The sequence below is a fragment of the Bombina bombina genome, chromosome 8, assembly GCF_027579735.1.
Source record: "Bombina bombina isolate aBomBom1 chromosome 8, aBomBom1.pri, whole genome shotgun sequence".
In the NCBI taxonomy this organism is placed as follows: Eukaryota; Metazoa; Chordata; class Amphibia; order Anura; family Bombinatoridae; genus Bombina; species Bombina bombina.
The window spans coordinates 127306995-127330200 of NC_069506.1; the positions used below are offsets into that span (position 1 = coordinate 127306995).

The 23206-nt window shown below is 37.8% G+C and overlaps 1 protein-coding gene across 1 annotated transcript; it reads left to right on the plus strand.

Moving 5' to 3' along the window:
• The first annotated feature begins 9765 nt into the window (after positions 1-9765).
• On the plus strand, positions 9766-19429 carry C8H1orf50 (chromosome 8 C1orf50 homolog). Its single transcript, XM_053689903.1, has 5 exons — positions 9766-9923; positions 11117-11232; positions 11501-11587; positions 16603-16734; positions 17390-19429. Exons 1-5 carry the CDS (start codon positions 9899-9901, stop codon positions 17573-17575), a joined length of 546 nt encoding a protein of 181 aa, XP_053545878.1. The 5' UTR covers positions 9766-9898; the 3' UTR covers positions 17576-19429.
• The last annotated feature ends 3777 nt before the right edge of the window (positions 19430-23206 follow it).

Here is a 23206-nt window from a genome sequence, read left to right on the forward strand (position 1 = left end):
CCTATGGCTTTAACATCGAGGGTGATGTTATCAACTTTTGGAAGAGAGTAAAATAATGTAATAAATTAGCATGTCCCTCAAGAGCTAAGTTAGTTTATTAACTATTTAGTTCCACTATTTAGCACCCTGTTAAGTAAGCATATCATTGGATTCACTTCTATCATACAATAGAGACTTTAGGAGCTCTCCACATATAATAGATTATACAAGTTAATTGAGGTTTAGTAATAGTATAATAAGTAAGATAATGTCTATGATCACTGTTCCTTCTCAACTCTTTATTTTTTGAGCTGCTAACATAATGTATAGCTTAGGCCACTTCAATTCCGTGCATAATTGTATCAACCAACTAATTTATGTTGAAGCTTGCAATTTCCTACTTAAGGTTGTCAATAATTAGCGCTAACAAAGTCTCAGGGTATTATTTAATGCTTAAGTGAGTATTCATCCCCAGCAGTTAGCTCTATGCGAGATTATTATTTGCAAGTCCATCAGTTGATAAGCATACTAGTTTTCTGAATATGTGCACAAGAAGTTTGTCACTCAGCTTACTAATTTATTATTTACCTATATGTTTTTTACAGCTCAAACTTACAAACGAGTAACAGATTGCACTGAAGCTTTTTAGTGTTTGGCTAGAACCACACATCGTTTACCTACTAAGTTAACTCTTCAGGCGCAACATACCGTGGTAACAGTACAGGTTAATGTTTATACTATTATGCTGTTCAAACTTGTTTATTCTTACTATTGTATATGCTTACATTGTGTAATTAGCCATATCTATTGTCTATCCAGAGATTGTTGCAACAAGCAATCTTTCTATGCCCACTATAAGTATAAGTATGGTAATTTTTATTTAACCCTGACAGCTGCATTTAATCTATGACCCCGAGCACCAGCTATTTAAGCCGGTAGTTCCGGGTCATAGATATGTCTATGAGTAAGGCTATCCCAAAGCTGAAACGCGTAAGACACTTTGTCTTGGAGCTGTCAGGCTCTTCTATGATGGATTTTAATGTTTTCCAATAAAGCATAAGAATTGGTTTCACGTAAGTGCCTTGCAGTCCTGCCTGTTTTTTTGCTGACGTTGGACTAGATACCAGTCCATGAAAATATTAAACACATCCCCCCCCCCAGGATGCATAGAAAAAAAAAAGAAAAAAAATCAGACTAGCTAAATACACAGTCAAATCCACTAGAACTCCTGTAGCTAAGGCATGGAACAAAAAACATTATCAAGTGCTCATCTAGAAAAAAGGAAACAAGTATTAACAAGTAGTTATAATATATGTCTTAGCTAGCAGGTGTGCCAGTATGTAGGTAGATTTCAAAGAGTGTACCTCTATAGGAGAGGGTAGAATACCAATACAGTTTTTATACATAATAAATCTTATGCGGTATCAAGCTATATGATAATTAGCATATAGTAGCTGTAGATTATTTAATCTATAGATTGACTAATATCAAGTGTGTAGACACTTAGTCTTTAATTTCTCTGGTGTGTAATGAATAGACAGAGGACCTTGTCAGACGCTAGTATAAACACAGGAAAAGGCTACTTATCTGTGGTGTACTTAGAATTAAGCGCAATGGTCTGTGAATGTGAGTACATAGGTGGCAGATAATATTAGGAGAGTAGTATAATAAAATATCGCAACATCAAATTTTCCCTATATCTCCTTAGGACAGCAAGAGGTTGCACCAAATATAGGCAAACACATCCACAGAGCTTTTATCACAGTTTAAGAACACACTACAAAGAGAGATTTTAACTGATACTATGCAATGTAGAGATAGTAAACTGTAACATTGAACATTAGATAGCGTTGGCTGGTAGGAAACATTGGTTCAGCAACTATAGGTTGCTCCTTCTGTAATCTTAGGCACACTTCTTATAACAATAGACAACATAGCAAACCAATTCCTAGTAGTGAATTTGCATGGGGGTAAAGAGACTATGGTATAACACTCACTAAGCTAAACTGAATACAGAAGTGACCTCATCCTGTTTGAATATAAATTAAACTAACTACACTTGGTAAATAAACAATTTTTGCATATGAACAAGTTTTAGAGCTTTGCCAAAATACAAAACCTTAAGCTTGCCCCTTAAAAATAACGAGGAAAGAACAGTCTAGATGTGAATTATAACAGAGTCTCAGTGGACACATATGTTTCTCCCATTAGGGGCACAAGAACTGTCTGTGGATTAACTAAATAGAAAGTATAAAACCCAAAACTACCACTATAACCCATAACAAGTTCTTGTAATGATAGCCAGTGGGGTTATTAAAGTCAGCCATGTCCATGAGCTGGATAACTGTTAGCATTAACTATAGAACATAGAAAACCATATATGACCATTACACCAACGTGCAATAGAAGTGAAAGTCTCCCCCTTGTCAGCCAGGAATCAAATATCTCAAAGACATCATCATAAATGTAAACCATTATGTCCGGTCATCAAACAGTCATATATCAGGGGAAGCAACTATGACTGCATCAGGGCAACACCTTCGGTGCATACTGGCTGTCAGGACCTCAACCAACGCCATGCTTGAACAGTGTCCTCATGATAGCGGGTAATCTCCGGACTGAGCCAGCCGCACAGTGTCTCCCCGCTGAGGCTGCAGCAGGATGTTGGGTCGTGCCAGATGTTTCCCGTGTGAGCAGGTACATTTCAGCAGTACCCCTTTCTATTCCGTTGTCAATCCCCGCAGTTCCCAGATCAGGACTCACCCGCATAAGCAGGTAACTCCAGAGCGCCAAGTCCTCGTCAGGCATAAGAGGAAAGTTACCCCAGGTAAGTACTTCTGTCATCCGGGTATTGTGGTAGCCTTTACTGTCTAGCTGCGGGGCTTCGCTACCAGGTGCTGTAGCCGGGACATCAGAAGGAGGCATGTTCACTGCGCGGTCAGCTAGCCCATTACTTGCGGTCGCAACCGCTGCGGCGAATAGGTTTTCAGTGGACTCAGCTGCCTCAGCCAGCTCCCGCCTCTGTACTTCATGCGTTGGCCTGTAGTCTTTATCACAGGACATTAGTGCAAGTAACTGGAGAAGCCGGGCCGGGACATTATGTCTCCACGTGGGCTGAAAAATGGCCGCTGCTTCGAAAGTCCCGGCTCAAAGAAAAAAGTGGATTTTCTTTGCCTGTTAGCGTCCCTTAGTTACCGGGCTTCATGGTATAGTTCTATGGGCCATTAAACACCTTAAGTGCCCAAATTGCGCTGAGCTGAGTGGTCAAGTATATATTAGATAGTAATATATAGCCGGAGCTATGGTAATATGCGACCACTAAGTTCCCAAGCTTGTTCCGCCCCTACCAGGTTAATTTTAGCTTTAGTGTAGAGATTACCCTCCCACCTGATACTTCCCACCCCCTGATTCCTACTTGATCCCTCTCAAACAGCTCTTTTCCCTCCCGCACCGCCCAATTGTCACACCCATCTTAAGTACTGCCAGTATGAAAATATAAGGCTTTTTTTTTTTTTTATACAATTTTTTTTAAAATATATTTTCTGTAGTGTAGGATCCCCCCTTACCCCACAACCTCCCTGATTACCCCCAAACAGCTCTCTAAACCTCCCCCTCTACCTATTAGCCGCCATCTTAGGTACTGGCAGCTGTCTGCCAGTACCCAGTTTGCTATCATTTTTATTTATTTTAAAAAAAAATCTGTAGTGTAGCTGCCCCCCTCATTACCTTACCCCCTCACAGATCGCTTACCCACCCTCTAACCCCTTTTGAACTTTAGGAGCCCCTTTCTCTACTTCCCCCTCCTCCCCCCTCCCTACTGTTCTACACATTTTTTTCTATAGCGTAGCGGTCCCACCCGCTCCCCTCCAGTGATGGGCCGCCCACTCACCTCCCTCCTAACCCTCACACACCACCAACAATCGACACCAGATGCAGAGAAGGCTACAGAATGGCCCTCTCTGCATCAGTAACTTTGTCCGTCTATTTTTGCACTGTCCCACTCGTAGGGCATGCAGAAATAGTGCGACCTCGCTAGTTTTAGCGAGATCGCAATATCAATGGGTACGCATAGGTTGAAAACTCTTCTTTATGCTGATGATTTGCTTATTTTTCTTGATAACATTTATCAAAATATTGCTCAAATTCTTCAACTATTTCATGTCTTCTCTTCATTCTCTGGATACAAGATAAATTTTAATAAGCGCGAATTATTGCGGTTATCAGGTACAGCATTGAAGCCATTTTATCAGCCATTTACATTGGTTGATTCTTTCAAATATCTTGGGATAATATTGCATAGAAATCCAGGTCATTGGTACAATCTAAATTTTCCCCCGGTACTTCAAAAAATTAAAGCTGATCTTGAAACATGGTCCACGTTGTTAATTTCTTTATCGGCTAGAGTCAATCTGATAAAAATGATTATTTTCCCTCGCTTATTGTACATTCTACAAAACCTCCCTTTATTATTGTCTAACAAAGACATTTCAACCATTTATAGTGCTCAGTCAAAATTTATTTGGGGTAAGCGAAAGCCCAGAATCGCTCTTAATAAATTAATGCAAAAGCAACTGGCAGCGGGTTTGGCATTACCAGATATAAGACTATATAATTGGGCTTCATTGGTCAAGATTGCTCTGGAATGACTTACTGAACTAAATCTGTTTTGTGTATATGAGCTGGAATCATATATGGTACGGCCTTTTTCACTTAAGGCCATTTTACATTGTCCAGTTAAGAAATTAACTTTGAATATTGTTAAATTGATATCTATAAAAAATATCATTATTGCGTGGCATAAAATGTGCAATAGCTTAAAAGTGTCGCCTCTTTTTTATGAGTTTCTACCTATAACTGGTAACCCAGAATTTTCCCCGGGGATAGTTCAAGAAGTATTTAGAGATTGGGCGGAACATGGATTATGTTTTGTGCATCAAATTTTCTCTGCAAACCAATTAATGACCTCAGAGACAGTTTTCCATAAATGTAGTCTTCCAATTAAGAATTTATATGCCTATTTTCAACTACGTCACTACATTTTCTCTCAGAAATGGGACGTGGAACTCCTATCTACATGGTCAGACCTTAAGAATATTATTCTTAGGTTTGGATCAGGCATTACATCAATATCATTGTTATATGAAATCATGCTGGCCAAACAAGGAGATCTTCATATGAATAAATAGTACGACACTTGGAGGGAATATTTCCTTACTCTGGAAGAGGATAGGATTAAACAAAGTTTTCTAGCATTAGACAAATTGCAGGTATCAACAGCTTGGAGAGAATCACATACAAAATTAATTAATAATTATTATATTTCTCCAAAAAAAATGGCCAGATTCTACCCTACACAACCATCTGGATGTCCACGTTGTTCATTCAACAAAGCAAATATTATACATATGTTTTGGTCTTGCCCGAAAATCCGACAATTTCGGCAAAAGATCTGGTACTGGTATAGTAAATTATATAAAGACACGACCCAGTTCAAAATGGAAGAGATATTTTTTTAATAACCCCAGAGTTCAGAACCAAAATTCAGATTAAAACTCTAAACACCATTATCTTGACAGCGTGACATCTGATTCTGAAGAATTGGAAAGATCGCGCAGCCCCAAGTTTCTCAGTTTTTCTGAAAGATATACAGCATCAGATTCTATTTGAAGATTATTATACAAAGTTTTTAAATGATACCAAGATAAAAGGTTTCCTTCTGGAGTGGCTCCCTATAATTAAAGCTAATCCTCTTGCAATCCAGAGAGTCATACTTACCCCGTTTTTTAAACTCTATTCCATTTGCAGAACTGGTTATTTCCTACATATTTCCCCCTGCTTGGTTAACACGGACTAGGGAGATTGGCCCTTAATATCATCTCTTGATGGAGTCAAAAATCTAGGGTTTAGGTATGTATGAGATTTACTGGGCGGGGGGAGAGTTGGGGGAGTGGAGGAGAAGAAGTAGCTATTATCCACTCCCCCCCTCTTTTTTTGTGTTTGTTTTTGGGTTAGTTTTACTTTATTTTTCTTAAGAAAACCACTATGATAACAGTGTATAATCACTGCACCTGAACTTCTCTCTTTTCTGTATGATCTTTTCAGGGTAAATTTTTTTTTCTCTTTTTATGTTAAGAAATGTCAGAGTAAAACTAGGCCAGGTTCTGGACTTAGTCTCATAGTAATTACCTGGTATTGATCATAGATTATTTTGTTTGTATATATGTAAAATATAACTGATGTCACATAACTGCCAGCAAATCGATCTCCAAAAAATTTTGTTGCTGTGGTTATGTTTTTGTTTTCGTTTTCCTGACTGCTTCCTGCGAGTTGCAAAGGAAAATATAAAGAGATTTGATAGATGTATGATTTGCACTGTTGGAATATATAAATTAAGGAGTTTTAGCAAGATCGCAGCAGAGAGAGGCCCAGTACAGCAGTACCCTACGGGCTTAACAACCAGCGTCATACAGGGTACGGCGCTGCTCGTTAAAGGGTTAAAAGGACATTGTACACTAGAATTTATTTGCATACATTTTTTGTAGATGATCCATTTACATAGCCCATCTGGGAGTGTTTTTGTAACAATGTATAGTTTTGCTTATTTTTTAATAACATTGTGCTGATTTTCAGATTCCTAACCAAGCCCCAAAGTATCAGATGTAAACCCAGGTCTAGAGATTCTTCCTGCTATTGTTTGTGTAATCTGTCTTTTCATAAGCAGGTAAGGGGGGAGTATCTGATCTTCCTGCTTTCCCATCTCCTTTCACTAACCTCAACAACCTCGCTAAACTGGGCACTTCTAAATAAGCTCTTAAAAGGTTTTATACTGGATTTTAAGATAAGCATCTGTGCATATTCTTCTTTATAGTAATGTCTATTACATGCAGTTATATGAAAATTGATGTATATGCCCCAGCTGGAAGAATATTGTAGTCATCCCAAACATTTTACTCTGATACCACACAGCTCATCTACTTTTCTCCAGTTCTTACATTCATAGACCTTATAACCTATATAACATTTCATAGACCTTATAAATTGGTAAACTCTTTACTTCCTTCCAGTAGTGCTGATTTGAAGTTAGATGTTTTTTTAGTTTGTTTTTTTAGAAGAAACATTTTTGCTTAATTTTCATTTATTTGTGTGTCCCTTATTTAAAATGTCCTTAAACTATGGGTGACATAGGGAACACATTGTTTAGGTATATATATATATATATATATATAAAAGTATACAAATACATTTCAAATGGTGAATAAATAATTGTTAAAAGAATTAATGCTCCTTGTATCTTCTAAATACAGATACTGAATGACTTATGTCAACAGGGTAGTTTTGATAGATAAATACAAAAACAAGGCTCTATTTCTGCTGAAATAGCAAAAATAATAAAAATTCTCTAGTATTTTAGGAAAGTTTTTCTCTGAAATTCACGGTACTGAAGTGGTTAAGAATTGGTGCAATGCAATACATGTCTTGGTTTTTTTTGCCCCATAGCTTATAATAAAGATTGGCTGCGAAGCAGATGGATAACTTTTAAAAAGTGATCTAGCGTAAACTTGCCTGAGTGTGACAAATCCACCGTTTTTTAACAGTAATTTCACATAATACACGTACAATTCACCAGATGTGTGAAAAATGCAAATACGTACGTATTGTTTCCTACTACGATCTGCATGAAACAGAGATGACTCCAACAAATATAAGTACTGAGTTGACCATTAATAATTTCCAGTTTGATATTCCCATATTAAAATATAATTATTTTTTTGAGGAATTCACACACCACCAATCACAGTTATTCTCACGTGTTACCTTTTTAAATATGTTAATATTTATATTATGTATTTAACTTTTATATCACATTTGTGTTTGTTTTTTGGGGGCGGGGGATACATTATTGAGTTATTTACATGGTAATTTAACCCTTTCGAGTCTGGGCTAAAGTGCCTACATCGGAACAACTGTTCCGATGTAGACACATTGAAACCACGCGATTGTGCACACGATCGCGAGATTTCAATTATTGGATCGTGTCTGGGGGGCGTCCCTACAACCCTAGGAACGCCCCCAAGACCGCAATCAAGTCCTGACAGCACAGAAGGCTTCAGGACAGCCGTTAGCTATGACGTTCTATTCCGTCATAACGACTTTAAAGCCCAGTCTAATTATGACGGAATAGAACCGCATAACGGCTTTAAAAGGTTAATGAAATCACATATTTGTATCCAACATTTTAAAAAAGGATACGTTTCTCTTTTTTCTCATCTCTTCAAAGTAAATTTGATTTCCCTTCTAAAATCAAAGGTGCTCTTTCAGATAGGCTTACCAGAAGTCCCACTTTTACTGAGATTGTCCCAGTTTGGAGGCGCTGTCCCAGTGTCCCACCCAGTTGTTCATTCTGTCCCAGTAGGGTTGCCACCTCCAGTTTTCAAATCATGTGTCCTGGTTTCAGACCACCTGAAACCCAGACACATTATTTAAAATGACTGGACTGTGGCTCTCCAGCATAGTTGGATGCTGGTACTTTGTTACATACAGCCCTGCTTAGCTTAACGTTCGTTTCCTTCAAAGTTTACATTTAGTAATACAGGCTGAGTGAGCAGCATAGGGTTTTTTTTAATTTTGTAGTACTACTTGGTTTATTTTTCTAAGAATTTAACCCCCCCCCCCCCCGGACCCCTGGTGACATTGCCGGTAATACACCTTTCTTTAGGGGAATCATATGGGTATGACTAGGAAGTACACACACATATTACACTGCAGATATTAAATTGTGAAATTGATAATTATGAAAGTGATAATTATGCTTGATGTTTGTCATTATTTAGAATCTGAGATTTAGATTATTGATTTATTTGCCATGACAACGTAATGGTGCCTTTTTCACTAGGGGGTGGTGTTATGGTCTATTTAAACTGTGTGATTCACTTGTTTGACTGAGGAAGGGTAGATTATCCACGAAACATTACACACATAAAAGCTACTACTTTAAAAGGACCGGTAATTGCCACGCCCCCTTGACCACGCTCCTGACCACACCCCCACTGGCACCGCACCAGGTGGTCCCAGTTTCACCTCTAAAATTATGGTAAGCCTACTTTCAGATGAAGGATCACTTTCGGAGCAAATCTAAAATTCAAAATTTAGTTTGGTGCTATTCAAATTTAGGATGAGTTGGCATAGAAAAAAAAATGCTACCACATATACAATTACTCTTTTAGTGTTGTCTGCTGCACATTTAGCATGAATTTACACCTGCTGATCCACTAAATGGATTATCACAAAATAAAGTGAGGCTATATCTATAATATTTATTTATCTTCATACAAATTGTGTAAAGAATGTGTAGTGCAGGCTGTTTGCTTTGTAATAACTTCACATTTCCACATGATTATTGTCTTTAAAGCTGGTTTACTTCAAATTGTCAAGGTTTGTTTTACACTCAGTCATTTTAGATAACTTGTCACTGTCAGGAGGTGTCAATCATGAAGTTGAAAAACCGAAGTTCCACACAAGGATTCTCTAGATCATGTGACTCGTCTGGGTACCGTTCTGGGTCACGTGACGTAACTTTTTGACCATCTTTTATTTTGCCAAACGAGTCTTCATATGAGCAACTATGGATAATAACTGCACGGCTATTATTTTGTTGCATGATCACTTTGTTTAAGAATTGTCTTTGACAATATTGTGTTTTCATTGAAGTTGGGCATAAATCTGTAACCTCTTTGTTGTTTTGCCCTAAAGTAAGATGGCCGTCAATGTGCCAGGTTTTCCCGGAAGTCCCCATAACAGCTGTTTTGTAACCTATTACATACCAACTACATGCTGAATACTTGGCCATAAGTCCGTGCGTGAACATAGCAGGCTGCAGGAATACCGAGCGTGTGACTGGATCGGGACAATCTGAGACACCATGAATAATTCTTCGGTTACTACGGGTAGGTGAACCCTTTAAACAATTACAACATGTTTTTAGCTGCACATGTTATGCAACAGACCGAGTCTGCAACTGATCGTACAGAAGTGCAAAACGTATTATGATGCCTTCTTGTCATTTGTGTTATTCACTTTTTTTTATTAAATAATTCAATGAAATGTAAACTTGTATTGCAATAAGCATTGTTTATTAATAAATAAAAATCTGTTGTTGTTCAAATGAGCACTCGTGTTCATAGACTATTAAACAATCTAGGGACTGTGCTCTTAGACAATTTATATGCAGTACTTATTTCACTAAAATAAATCTTTAAATGTCCGTTTATTTTCCTTTAAAATATTTATATCGGTTATTGTTTTTATTTGTCATGTAATGTATTATTTGGATTTTTTTATGTTCAACTTCGTATTAAATAACTCTTCAGACAGTGGTTATTTTAACTCGTGGGAATACTTGGGGGACACACAGGGGTGTAAATACCTGTTTTTTTTTTTCTTCATTGCCATAATGCAAGTTAATTATGGTGTGTGGGAAATTCAGGTTTTACTACGTAAAGTGCTATACTGAGATATACAGACTATGTAATGTGCCAGTTAAAGGGACACTGAACCCAATTTTTTTTTCTTTCGTGATTCAGATAGAGCATGCAATTTAAACAACTTTCTAATTTAATCCTATAATAATTTTTTCTTCGTTCTCTTGCTTTATTTGAAAAAGAAGGCATCTAAGCTATTTTTTGTAGATACCAAGACAATGAAATAGATACCAAGACAATGAAATAGATACCAAGACAATGAAAATAATTTGATAATTGGGGTAAATTAGAAAGTTGCTTAAAATTGCATGCTCTATCTGAATCACAATAGAAATAATTTGAGTTCAGTGTCCCTTTAATCTGTAACTCGCCAAAATAATACAAGTACAATGCCAAAGAAATGAACTAAATTGTGCCAGATCAACTTTATGAACGCAGGTGCAGATTGATGGCATAATTGTTTTACTCATTATATGTTAAATATCAAAAAAATATTTTTGAGAGTGGAATTTAGAGCGTCAACCTCTGTTGCATGGTATTTGTCAGCCAAATGATTAAAAAAAAAAAAGATCAGTGTTTGAATAATACCTTGCTATCTTTTAGTTTTTACAGGAGTTCAGCTTGCTGAATAATTAACGTATATCCCTTATGAATTTTAGTTGCTCTTGTAGAAAGCAATTCAAATCCCACAGGCGTTCAGCTAGTAAGCTCCTACCAAACAAATCGCATGGGGGATCCTTCCGATCTTGTGGAACTGGCAATACAGGTGCAAAAGGTGAGGACACATAGTTAAGCCATTTATTGTGTGTGACTATCACAATAGTTCAGATTCTTTTGATCTGCATTCACATCGGTTACAAAGTACTGTAATGTACTAACAAGTGTCATATGCTTTTCAGTAGTACTTAATTATGCACATAATTTTTAACATGTCCCTTTATTGAGGAACCAGTCATTTAAAAGATATGTGGAGTGGGATATAAATAATGTTTGGAGAAGAGTGTCTTTGTTTTTAGTAGATAATTTGGTTTCCTTTTTCACAGGCTGATGATTTTATTAAAGCCAACGCATGTAATCGACTAACTGTTATAGCTGAGCAAATACGTCTTTTACAAGAGCAAGCCAAACGGGTAAGAAACTGCTTTGCAAAAGGTAACAAACTACACTTCAAAATCACATTTATTTTTACGTTACATCAGCATTATTTTATACATCTGCTTGCTTTAAAGTTTATAAACTAGAGCTATATTATATTACAGCTGCAATGGTAAGAAAATACATCTCCATTAAAGTTATTTACACAAACGGTTGGTTAAGAATCAACCAATTGCAAAAGAATGCACTGTCTGCACTTTCCTTATTCCATGTAGTTGGAAATAATGTTGTATGTCTCTAGTGTTTGGTGTAACTTTTTTTCACATACTTGAATTTAAAATATATATTATTTTTTTTGAGTGCTTATATAGTATCTTTTTTGTTTAGTTCCTTTAACTAACAATTTTGTAAATTTGAATTTAAAATATATCATCTTTATTAGTTCATTTAAAATCAGGGGTGAAATTAAAAAAAATGTCAGACCATATCACCACTAATATCGAAAATAACCGTTATCCTGTGATAAAGGATTAGCTAAATAGTTGAAAAATAGCAGCTGCACATATACATCCCAATAACTATTAGGAGTGCACCTAGATGTGTGGCAAAAAAATCTTAAAGGGACAGTAAACACCAGAATTTTTGTTGTTTAAAAAGGTAGATAATCCCTTTATTACCCATTCCACAATTTTGCATAACCGACACAGTTATAATAATATACTTTTTACCTCTGTAATTACCTTGTATCTATGGCTCTGCAAACTGCCCCCTTATTTCAGTTCTTTTGACAGACTTGCATTTTTAGCCAATCGGTGCTTGCTCCTAGGAGCTTCACGTGCCTGAGCTCAATGTTATCTATATGAAACACATGAACTAACACCCTCTAGTGGTGAATAACTTTCAAAATGCTTTCAGATTAGAGGTGGCCTTCAAGATCTAAGAAATTAGCATATGAACCTCCTAGATTTAGCTTTCAACTAAGAATACCAAGAGAACAAAGCAAAATTGGTAATAAAAGTAAATTGGAAAGTTGTTTAAAATTACATGCCCTATTTAAATCATGAGTTGTTTTTTTTTTTTTTTTTTTTTTTTAACTTGACTGTCACTTTAAACCACCATTTAAAAGGACAGTCTAGTCAAAATGTTTCATGATTCAGATAGGGCATGCAATTTTAAACAAATTTCCAATTTACTTTTATCATCAAATTTGCTTTGTTTCCTTGGTGGTATTTTTGAAAAGCTAAACCTAGCTAGGCTCAAACTGATTTCTAAACCGTTGAAAACCGCCTCTCAGCTCAGAGCATTTTGAAACTTTTTCACAGTTAGACAGTACTAGTTCATGTGTGTCATATAGATAACATTGTACTCACTCCAGTGGAGTTATTTAGATGTCTGCACTGATTAGCCTAACTGCCTGTCTGTCAAAAGCACTGAGGTAAGGGGGCAGTCTGCAGATGCTTAGATACAAGGTAGTCAGAGGTAATATGTATATTAAAGGGACAGTCTAGGCCAAAAAACTTTCATATTTCAGATAGAGCATGTAATTTTAAACAATTTTCCAATTTACTTTTATCACCAATTTTGCTTTGTTCTCTTGGTATTCTTAGTTGAAAGCTTAACCTAGGAGGTTCATATGCTAATTTCTTAGACCTTGAAGCCCACCTCTTTCAGATTGCATTTTAACAGTTTTTCACCACTAGAGGGTGTTAGTTCACATATTTCATATAGATAACACTGCTCGTGCACATGAAGTAATCTGGGAGCAGGCACTGATTGGCTAGACTGCAAGTCTGTCAAAAGAACTGAAAAAAGGGGCAGTCTGCAGAGGCTTAGATACAAGATAATCACAGAGGTTAAAAGTATATTATTATAACTGTGTTGGTTATGCATAACTGGGAAATGGGTAATAAAGGGATTATCTATCTTTTAAAACAATAAAAATTCTGGTGTAGACTGTCCCTTTAATATAACAGTGTTGGTTATGCAAAACTGGGGAATGGGTAATAAAGGGATTATCTATCTTTTTGAAAGATAAAAATTCTGGAGTAGACTGTCACTTTTAAGTTAAAGTGAGTGCTGGAGCTGTTTTATACTACAGGATTGGAATTATGAGGTATGATGCTGCAGGTGACTTTATAACAAAGACGCTGTATATTAAAGGGACAGTCTACACCAGAATATTTATTATTTGAAAGATAGATAATCCCTTTATTACCCATTCCCTAGTTTTGCATTACCAACACTGTTATATTAATATACTTTTTACCTCTGTGATTACCTTGTATCTAAACCTCTGCAGACTGGCCCTTATTTCAGTTCTTCTGACAATCGGTGCTGGCTCCTTGGAACTCTACGTGCATGAGCATAGTGGTATCTATATGAAACACATGAACTAACACCCTCTAGTGGTGAAAAACTGTCAAAATGCCCTGAGCTAATAGGAGGCCTTCAGGGGCTTAACAATTAGCATATGAAGCTCCTAGATTTAGCTTTCAACTAAGAATACCAAGAGAACAAAGAAAAATTGGTGATAGAAGAAAATTGTTTAAAATTACATTCTGTTTTTTGAATAATGAAAGTTTGTTTTGGACTAGACTGTCCCCTTAATCAGCATCTAACAGTTTCACTGTCAAATAATTGTGCTCAGCAGTCAAATAGCAATTGTTATTGAGTAGGAGAAACGGTGAAATATTTATACAGCTGATGCAAGCTGTAACACTATCAATATACAACCGCTATGTATCAAGTAGCATCAGTGTTCAACATTTAACAATTCAGCTTGCAACAAACAAAAAATAAATTCTCCAAATCGATTAGAAATCTAAACGCTAATTATGCCAATTAAAGCATTACCGCACAGCTATGTAACCAAATAGACAGGAAGTCTAATGCTGAATATAGCTACTATAAGCCATACATTGACGGTTAAAAAGCTAAACGGAGATTGTATATGAGTAAGCAGATTAGGACTGATGGCTAAATTCTAAAAACCGTAAGAGAGCCCCACAACTCTCCCTCTCGCCCTTGACATGTTTCGCCTTTGCAGCTTTTGTCAAAAGGAAGTTTTTAATTTCACCCCTGATTTTAAATGAACTAATAAAGATAATATATTTTTATTCAAGTATGTGGAAAAAAAAAGTTACACCAAACACTACAGACATACATTATTCTCAACTATAAGGAATAAGGAGAGTGCTGACAGTGTACTCTTTTGCAATTGGTGGATTCTTAACCTCCAGCTGTTTTGTGTAAATACCTTTTAACTAATACACAGCACCTCACAGCAATATATTTATATTCAGTAAATAATATCTGAACCTTAAAATATAGCTGACTAATATTCCAAATTGGTGGTGCCAATGGCCCTGTTTGTTCACATCTCCATTAAAGTCTATGAAGATCTTTATGGTTTCTAGTAGATCTCAAGTTTATAATTGGAATATGATCCTAGTCTAAGCAGTTTAAAAAAAAAAAAACACATGGATATAGCAGGGCTCAATTATCCTGCTCATAATGCTAAAAAAAATTGTGCCTGAGGTCTTATACATCGTCTGTAGGTGCGTCTCAGGAACTTTAATTGCCACATCCTCTCGGTGTAAATATCTCCCTAAGAGTCCTGCTGCTTCAAGGAATCAAGGCTCACTCTGGCCCTGATGTGAAAGATTACACACTGCAGTAACAGGCAGTTAAATGTTACACAAGTGTGCAGCACCGGGGGCCATCCAGATATAGGCACCTGCGGGGTCCTGGTAATTAAAGGGTATGCTTTGATCCCAGATGTGTTTATTTCTGCATAGGAACTCGGTGCTGCACTGGATCAAAGTATACCCTTTAATTACTAGTTCCCTGTGGTGTCTATCAGCTTGGGGACCGGGTGCTGCACAGAATCTTTTAAATAACATTTAACTGCCAGTTACTCCAATTTGTCATCTATGTACATCAGGACAGAGTAGCTACTGTTGGAAATCACTCCAGCTAAATGCAGTCTTGGGAGGGCAGTCTCTGCAATTTGTGCTGGTATAGATCTCGGTATTTTCTTTATATGCTGCTTGTCTGTCTGGTAAGTTTTTATGACTAGGTTTAGGAGCCATAGTGCATTCGAGTAAAATTGGGATTTGGTGATTGCCAATTAAAGTGATTAAAGGTTTTTATGATCCTGTGCCAAATGGGCTTGAGATATAATATAGATTGTCAGCTGGTGCCTACCTCTTTTGTATGCAGTTTTTTTTTATTTAAAAAAAAAAAAAAAGTTTTACCTTTTATATACCATGTAGGCACCCAGGTAGCACAGGTGTTGCTGGTTTGGCTAGTGTCTACCTTGTGCATGGCCAGTTGTACACATTACAGGGTTTGATACATTTAAATGACATATAATTACTTGATAAATTTCCCATGATGCTCAACTAGACTTCAGAGTGCCTAAGCATCATGGAAAATGTAGTTCCAAAACATCCAAGGTTAGCAATCACTGATCTAGAGGATGATATCAGTTGTGGCCAATTTTTCCAAATAGAAACTAATTTCCCATTGTGGTGGTCTTGATTTCTGATGTAAATATCGACAAACCATAAAATGGTACTTTCTCAATCAATGATAAGAAATAATGAAGAAAAAAAACATGCCCATAAAACCATTGAAGAAACGTGCTCGGTATCCCCATCAGTGTTCTTCCGAGGACCTTCTTAGGAGGTGCACCACCCGTCTGATTTTACTGACCACGAAACGTAAACCTCGTTATTGTTAGCAGATATGGTAAGGCTTGTGATTAGCCACATCATTTGCAGATGTATATTACAGGTAAACAGGACTAGTCGGTTTGTTATTGTTTGGCAGTTTTATTGCTTGTATGTTATAAAGTGCACAGCTAAACTTTAGAGAAGAAAATAACATTTTGTTCTGTCACTATGGTAAAGAAGTCTTTATATATTTGTAATCATCACAGAGTCAAAGGGAAGTTTATAATGTATTGTAAACAAAATATATGTAATATATCGCCGCCTTATATTCTGGAGATTGTAGCATTATGGTAATAGGGTCTCTTGGATTACAGGTATTGGAGGAGGCAAAGCGAGATGCTGATTTACACCATGCTGCTTGCAATGTTGTAAAGAAACCAGGAAATATTTATTACCTCTATAAACGAGAAAGTGGACAGAGATATTTCTCTATTCTGTCACCAAAGGTAAAGGATAACTGCAATATGCTTTGCAAACTTTTTCTTAGTGTGTATACAATTATTATATAACTCTTTAATTCATGTTTTCATAATGTGCCTCATAAATCCGTTACCTTTGTTGGTTATTTGTTCTCTGATTGGTCATTTTAATTTGTTTAAATACTTTATAAAAGGATAATTGTGTTATTCTAAATGCAAAGGTTTTAGAATCCTCTTACTAAAAGTACTGCAGTAGACCAAGCCAGCTACTGTTATTTTGTTATCAAAATAGCCCTTGTTTTGCAGTTCCTTATTTTATAAATTCTATTGAGTTCAATTAAAGGGACAGTCAACTCCAAAAAATGTTATTGTTTAAAAAGATTGATAATCCATTTATTACCCATTCCCCCGTTTTGCACAGCCAACATGGTTATATTAATATACTTTTAACCTCTGTGATTACTTTTTATCTAAGCTGGGGAATGGGTTGTAATGGTATTTAACTTTTTAAACAATAACAATTTAAGTGTCGACTGTCCCTTTTAAGTACAGATGTGTTGCAAAGTTAGGCTTGTTGTGTCTTTAGTTTGTATTTTCAGTTCTCAGGAGTAAAAAATGCACTGTTTTTAAACATAAAAAAAAAAAATAGATAAATATTTTTTTCTCTCTATCTCAATAACAGGATTGGGGTCCCAGTTGCCCACATGAGTTTCTTGCTGCTTACAAGCTCCAACACGATATGTCATGGACTCCATTTGAGAACATTGAGAAGAGGGATGCAGAAATTAGCATTATCGATAAATTACTTAGTCAACAAATTGCACTTCCATCCTGTGCGGAGCCTAACTTTAAGGGACTGACAAATTGAAATTTGATGATGCAGACCGTGTGTACCATTTAAGGGATGTGACCTTTTGTAATAAGGAGATCATTTAATTATCCATCTTGATTATATGTCTCTCCTCACATGGATGGCATTTTATTCCATTGGTTTTTATATTCTTCCTTAGCCGTTGTATTTTATTCATTTTAAATGATATTTCAACAAATTATTCAACAAATATATCTAAAATCAAGACTATACTTTTGTGGTCGTATTAATCAACTACAGAAACAGATGAACGGATACACGCATGCGGTAGATCAGGGTTCTTCAAAAAAAATTCCTAAGACCCAGTAGCATAATACTACACACCTTCGCAACCCTATTTTCATGCTTGATCTGAAAATTTCTTTAGTAATATACCACAAGATAGCTGCAATTATCGGCAAAGTGACTAAAATGTGCGTGCATACTTTTATTCCTGATTGTAGTCATACTTGAAAGTGTTGTAGAAGGTTATAACACACACACCACACACTCTTAAACAAAAAAAAAACACACACACACAGTCGCGACCCAGTAAACGTGGTGTTGTGATCCAGTAATGGATCCCAACCCGTGGTTTGAAGAACCCTGCGGTAGATGAATTCATGATGTACTTGTTCCTGTAAAAGCTTTTGAGTACAGATTATTCTGTCAGTACAAAATGGTGTTTGTTATTATAGGGAAGACAAGATTAGAACTGATGATATAGAGCACGTAATAAGTTAAAAGAACCCTTTTTTTTTTTTTTATCACATTTATGTGTTGAAACTTGGCTCCTTTCCATGACAACATATTGAGTGAGGCTCAGGAACGTGCATGTATCTTATGAACACTGCTGCATGTCTGTGAGCCTATGTCGGTATGCTTTTATGGAAAGAAGCTATATTTCAGCAAAGAATACCAAGAAAAAGTAGTCAGTCTGAGAACTTTTTTTTTTTTTTTAAGTAAATTGAAAAAAAAAAATTGTTAAAGGGATACTAAAGCCAAATTTTTTCTTTCATGATTCAGATAGAGCAGACAACTTTCTAATTTACTCCTATTATAATTTTTTCCTTTTATCATGCAACCTTTATTTGAAAAAAGCAGGAATCTAAGCTTAAAGGGGCAGTATACACCAATTTTAATTTAAAAGTAAACCTACAAAATAATGTTATATAATTCTGCACATAGTGCAGAATTGTATAACATTAGCTTAGCGACAACTTTTGTTACAAACTGCTGTTTGTAACTGGCCCTTTAAATGGAAAATTGCCCTGCTTCCCTGGATTTTGGAGAAGCCTATTTGCCAGCCTCCTTCCACATGACTATGGCCCCTGGAAGATTGTGCCCCTGAAAACCTATTAACTTTTATTGGGTGTGTATGGCCCTTTAAGAACCGTCTGGGGACATATTGTGACTTTGGTGAACAATGCCCCTTTAAGACTATGTCCCCAGACCTGTGAAATGACTTGTCCCTGGCTTTCTCCCACTTGGTTCAGTTTCATTGTGTGCCATTAAGTGCTATGTGACAGACCCTTCGGTCAGAACTACAGAGATAACTTTGTTCAGCTTCAAGAAGCATTCTAAATACAAGTTTGCTGGGATCAGCTCTAATTAAGTTTAGTGATAAACTTTCCCATTGTCTAATCAGACTTCTAGTAGTGATAAGGTGGACTGCATTGTTTTATTGTGTGTAAAATGTTGTTATCTGCTGAAGTAATGTTGTGGCCTGTCAAAGGGAGTGTCTCTCTATCTAATATCAAATGTGTGATGGGGGATTTTATGCCTCCTCCTGAGAGTGTCCTGTTTGCATGTAACCTCAATAAAAAGCAGGCTGTGTGCTCCAGCACATGAGACCTATTTTTGACCCTCTAACTTGCAGCTTTGACTCATGTTTGTAGGGGACAGCTTATAATCACTACAGGGATTGTTATGTTTTTCATACTCCCTTAGCTACAGGGATTGCTACAGAAGGAAGAGGTTCGCCTACTGGAGCCTGGTCGTAGGTCCAGGGCGCAGAGCAGACGGCGAGATACCAGCCCAGCAGCGGTGGTTCATATAGTCTGCATTACTGATGGTGGCTACGCAGTAGTTATAGTGTCCACGGTGCTGCTGCTCCTTTGGTGAGCGCTAGGAGCATCCTTTTCTACGGTCCAACTTCCAGCCAGCCTAGAGGCAACCGTAACAACTTTATACAACAAGCTAGATATTTTATTACGAAGATGAATTTTGCAGAATGCCGCTCCTGGCTCTACTGAGCAGGTCTGTTTTTTTTTTTTCTAAGCGTATTGCGGGTATGCTGTCTAGTCACAGCGCTCCTGATCACGCCATTAAACGGAATGTAGCTCGCTCCTGCTACCAGAGCATGAGCAAGCTACATTATGTTTAATGGCGCGATCTGGCGCGCTGTGACTAGACAGCGTGCCCGTGATGCACTTAGGAAAAAACAGACCTGCTCAGTAGAGCCAGGAGCGGCGTTCTGCAAAATTCATCTTCGTAATAAAATATCTCTGCTATACTTTGTTGTTTAAAGTTAGTGCTAAGCTAATGTTATATAATTCTGCACTATGTGCATAATTATTTAACATTATTTTGTAGGGTTATTGGCCCTTTAACTGCATATAATACACACCACTAAAAAGAATAATATGCACAGATTCTGATATACAAATCTACTATAAATCATTATAGAAACTTAGAAGCTCCCAATTTAGCACTGTTGATGAGATTAGCCTGGGACACCCACTAAAAGGGGCTGATAGTAAACCCCCTCTCTCCCCATGCATATGAAAAGACCCATTAAAAAAACAGAAGCAGTCTGAAGTCTGTATACATCAAAATGCATCTAAAACTTTGGGGCTTTGTTAGGTGTCTGAAAATTAGCAAAAAACATAATTTATGCTTACCTGATAAATTTATTTCTCTTGTAATGTATCCAGTCCACGGATCATCCATTACTTGTGGGATATTCTCCTTCCCAACAGGAAGTTGCAAGAGGATCACCCACAGCAGAGCTGCTATATAGCTCCTCCCCTCACTGCCATATCCAGTCATTCGACCGAAACAAGCCGAGAAAGGAGAAACCATAGGGTGCAGTGGTGACTGTAGTTTAATTTAAATTTTAGACCTGCCTTAAAAGGACAGGGCGGGCCGAGGACTGGATACACTACAAGAGAAATAAATTTATCAGGTAAGCATAAATTATGTTTTCTCTTGTTAGGTGTATCCAGTCCACGGATTATCCATTACTTGTGGGATACCAATACCAAAGCTAAAGTACACGGATGATGGGAGGGACAAGGCAGGAACTTAAACGGACGGAACCACTGCCTGTAGAACCTTTCTCCCAAAAACAGCCTCCGAAGAAGCAAAAGTATCAAATTTGTAAAATTTTGAAAAGGTGTGAAGCGAAGACCAAGTCGCAGCCTTGCAAATCTGTTCAACAGAGGCCTCATTTTTAAAGGCCCAGGTGGAAGCCACAGCTCTAGTAGAATGAGCTGTAATCCTTTCAGGGGGCTGCTGTCCAGCAGTCTCATAGGCTAAGCGTATTATGCTCCGAAGCCAAAAGGAGAGAGAGGTTGCCGAAGCTTTTTGACCTCTCCTCTGTCCAGAGTAAACGACAAACAGGGCAGATGTTTGACGAAAATCTTTAGTAGCCTGTAAGTAAAACTTCAAGGCACGGACTACGTCCAGATTATGCAAAAGACGTTCCTTCTTAGAAGAAAGATTAGGACACAAGGATGGAACAACAATCTCTTGATTGATATTCCTGTTAGAAACCACCTTAGGTAAAAACCCAGGTTTGGTACGCAGAACTATCTGGTATCAGATAAGGAGAATCACATTGTAAGGCATAACTCAGAGACTTTTCGAGCCGAGGAAATAGCCATCAAAAACAGAACTTTCCAAGATAAAAGTTTTTAATATCAATGGAATGAAGGGGTTCAAACGGAACTCCCTGAAGAACTTTAAGAACCAAGTTTAAGCTCCACGGGGGAGCAACAGTTTTAAGCACAGGCTTAATCCTAACCAAAGCCTGACAAAATGCCTGGACATCTGGAACCTCTGCCAGACGCTTGTGCAAAAGAATAGACAGAGCAGAGATCTGTCCCTTTAAAGAACTAGCTGATAAGCCTTTGTCCAAACCCTCTTGGAGAAAGGACAATATCCTAGGAATCCTAACCTTACTCCATGAGTAACTCTTGGATTCACACCAATAAAGATATTTACGCCATATCTTATGGTAGATTTTCCTGGTGACAGGCTTTCGTGCCTGTATTAAGGTATCAATGACTGACTCGGAGAAGCTACGCCTTGATAGAATCAAGCGTTCAATCTCCATGCAGTCAGTCTCAGAGAAATTAGATTTGGATGATTGAAAGGACCTTGTATTAGAAGGTCCTGCCTCAGAGGCAGAGTCCATGGTGGAAGAGATGACATGTCCACTAGGTCTGCATACCAGGTCCTGCGTGGCCACGCAGGCGCTATCAGAATCACCGATGCTCTCTCCTGTTTGATTTTGGCAATCAGTCGAGGGAGCAGAGGAAACGGTGGAAACACATAAGCCAGGTTGAAGAACCAAGGAGCTGCTAGAGCATCTATCAGCGTCGCTCCCGGGTCCCTGGACCTGGATCCGTAACAAGGAAGCTTGGCGTTCTGGCGAGACGCCATGAGATCCAGTTCTGGTTTGCCCCAACAATGGACCAGTTGAGCAAACACTCAACACCAGACTGCACCCCAACCTAGAAGGCTGGCATCTGTTGTTACAATCGTCCAATCTGGCCTGCGAAAGGACATACCCTTGGACAGATGGACCCGAGATAGCCACCAGAGAAGAGAATCTCTGGTCTCTTGATCCAGATTTAGTAGAGGGGACAAATCTGAGTAATCCCCATTCCACTGACTTAGCATGCATAATTGCAGCGGTCTGAGATGCAGGCGTGCAAATGGCACTATGTCCATTGCCGCTACCATAAGCCGATTACTTCCATACACTGAGCCACTGACGGGCGTAGAATGGAATGAAGGACACGGCAAGCATTTAGAAGTTTTGATAGCCCGGACTCCGTCAGGTAAAGTTTCATCTCTACAGAATCTATAAGAGTCCCTAGGAAGGAGACTCTTGTGAGTGGGGATAGAGAACTCTTTTCCACGTTCACTTTCCACCCATGCGACCTCAGAAATGCCAGAACTATCTCTGTATGAGACTTGGCAATTTGAAAGCTTGACGCCTGTATCAGGATATCGTCTAGATAAGGAGCCACCGCTATGCCTCGCGGTCTTAGAACCGCCAGAAGTGAGCCCAGAACCTTTGTAAAAATTCTCGGGGCTGTGGCCAACCCGAAGGGAAGAGCTACAAATTGGTAATGCCTGTCTAGAAAGGCAAACCTTAGGAACCGATGATGATCTTTGTTAATCGGTATGTGAAGGTAGGCATCCTTTAAGTTCACTGTGGTCATGTACTGACCCTCTTGGATCATGGGTAGGATGGTCCGAATAGTTTCCATTTTGAATGATGGAACTCTGAGGAATTTGTTTAAGATCTTTAGATTCAAGATTGGTCTGAAGGTTCCCTCTTTCTTGGGAACCACAAACAGATTTGAATAAAACCCCTGTCCTAGTTCCGTCCGCGGAACTGGATGGATCACTCCC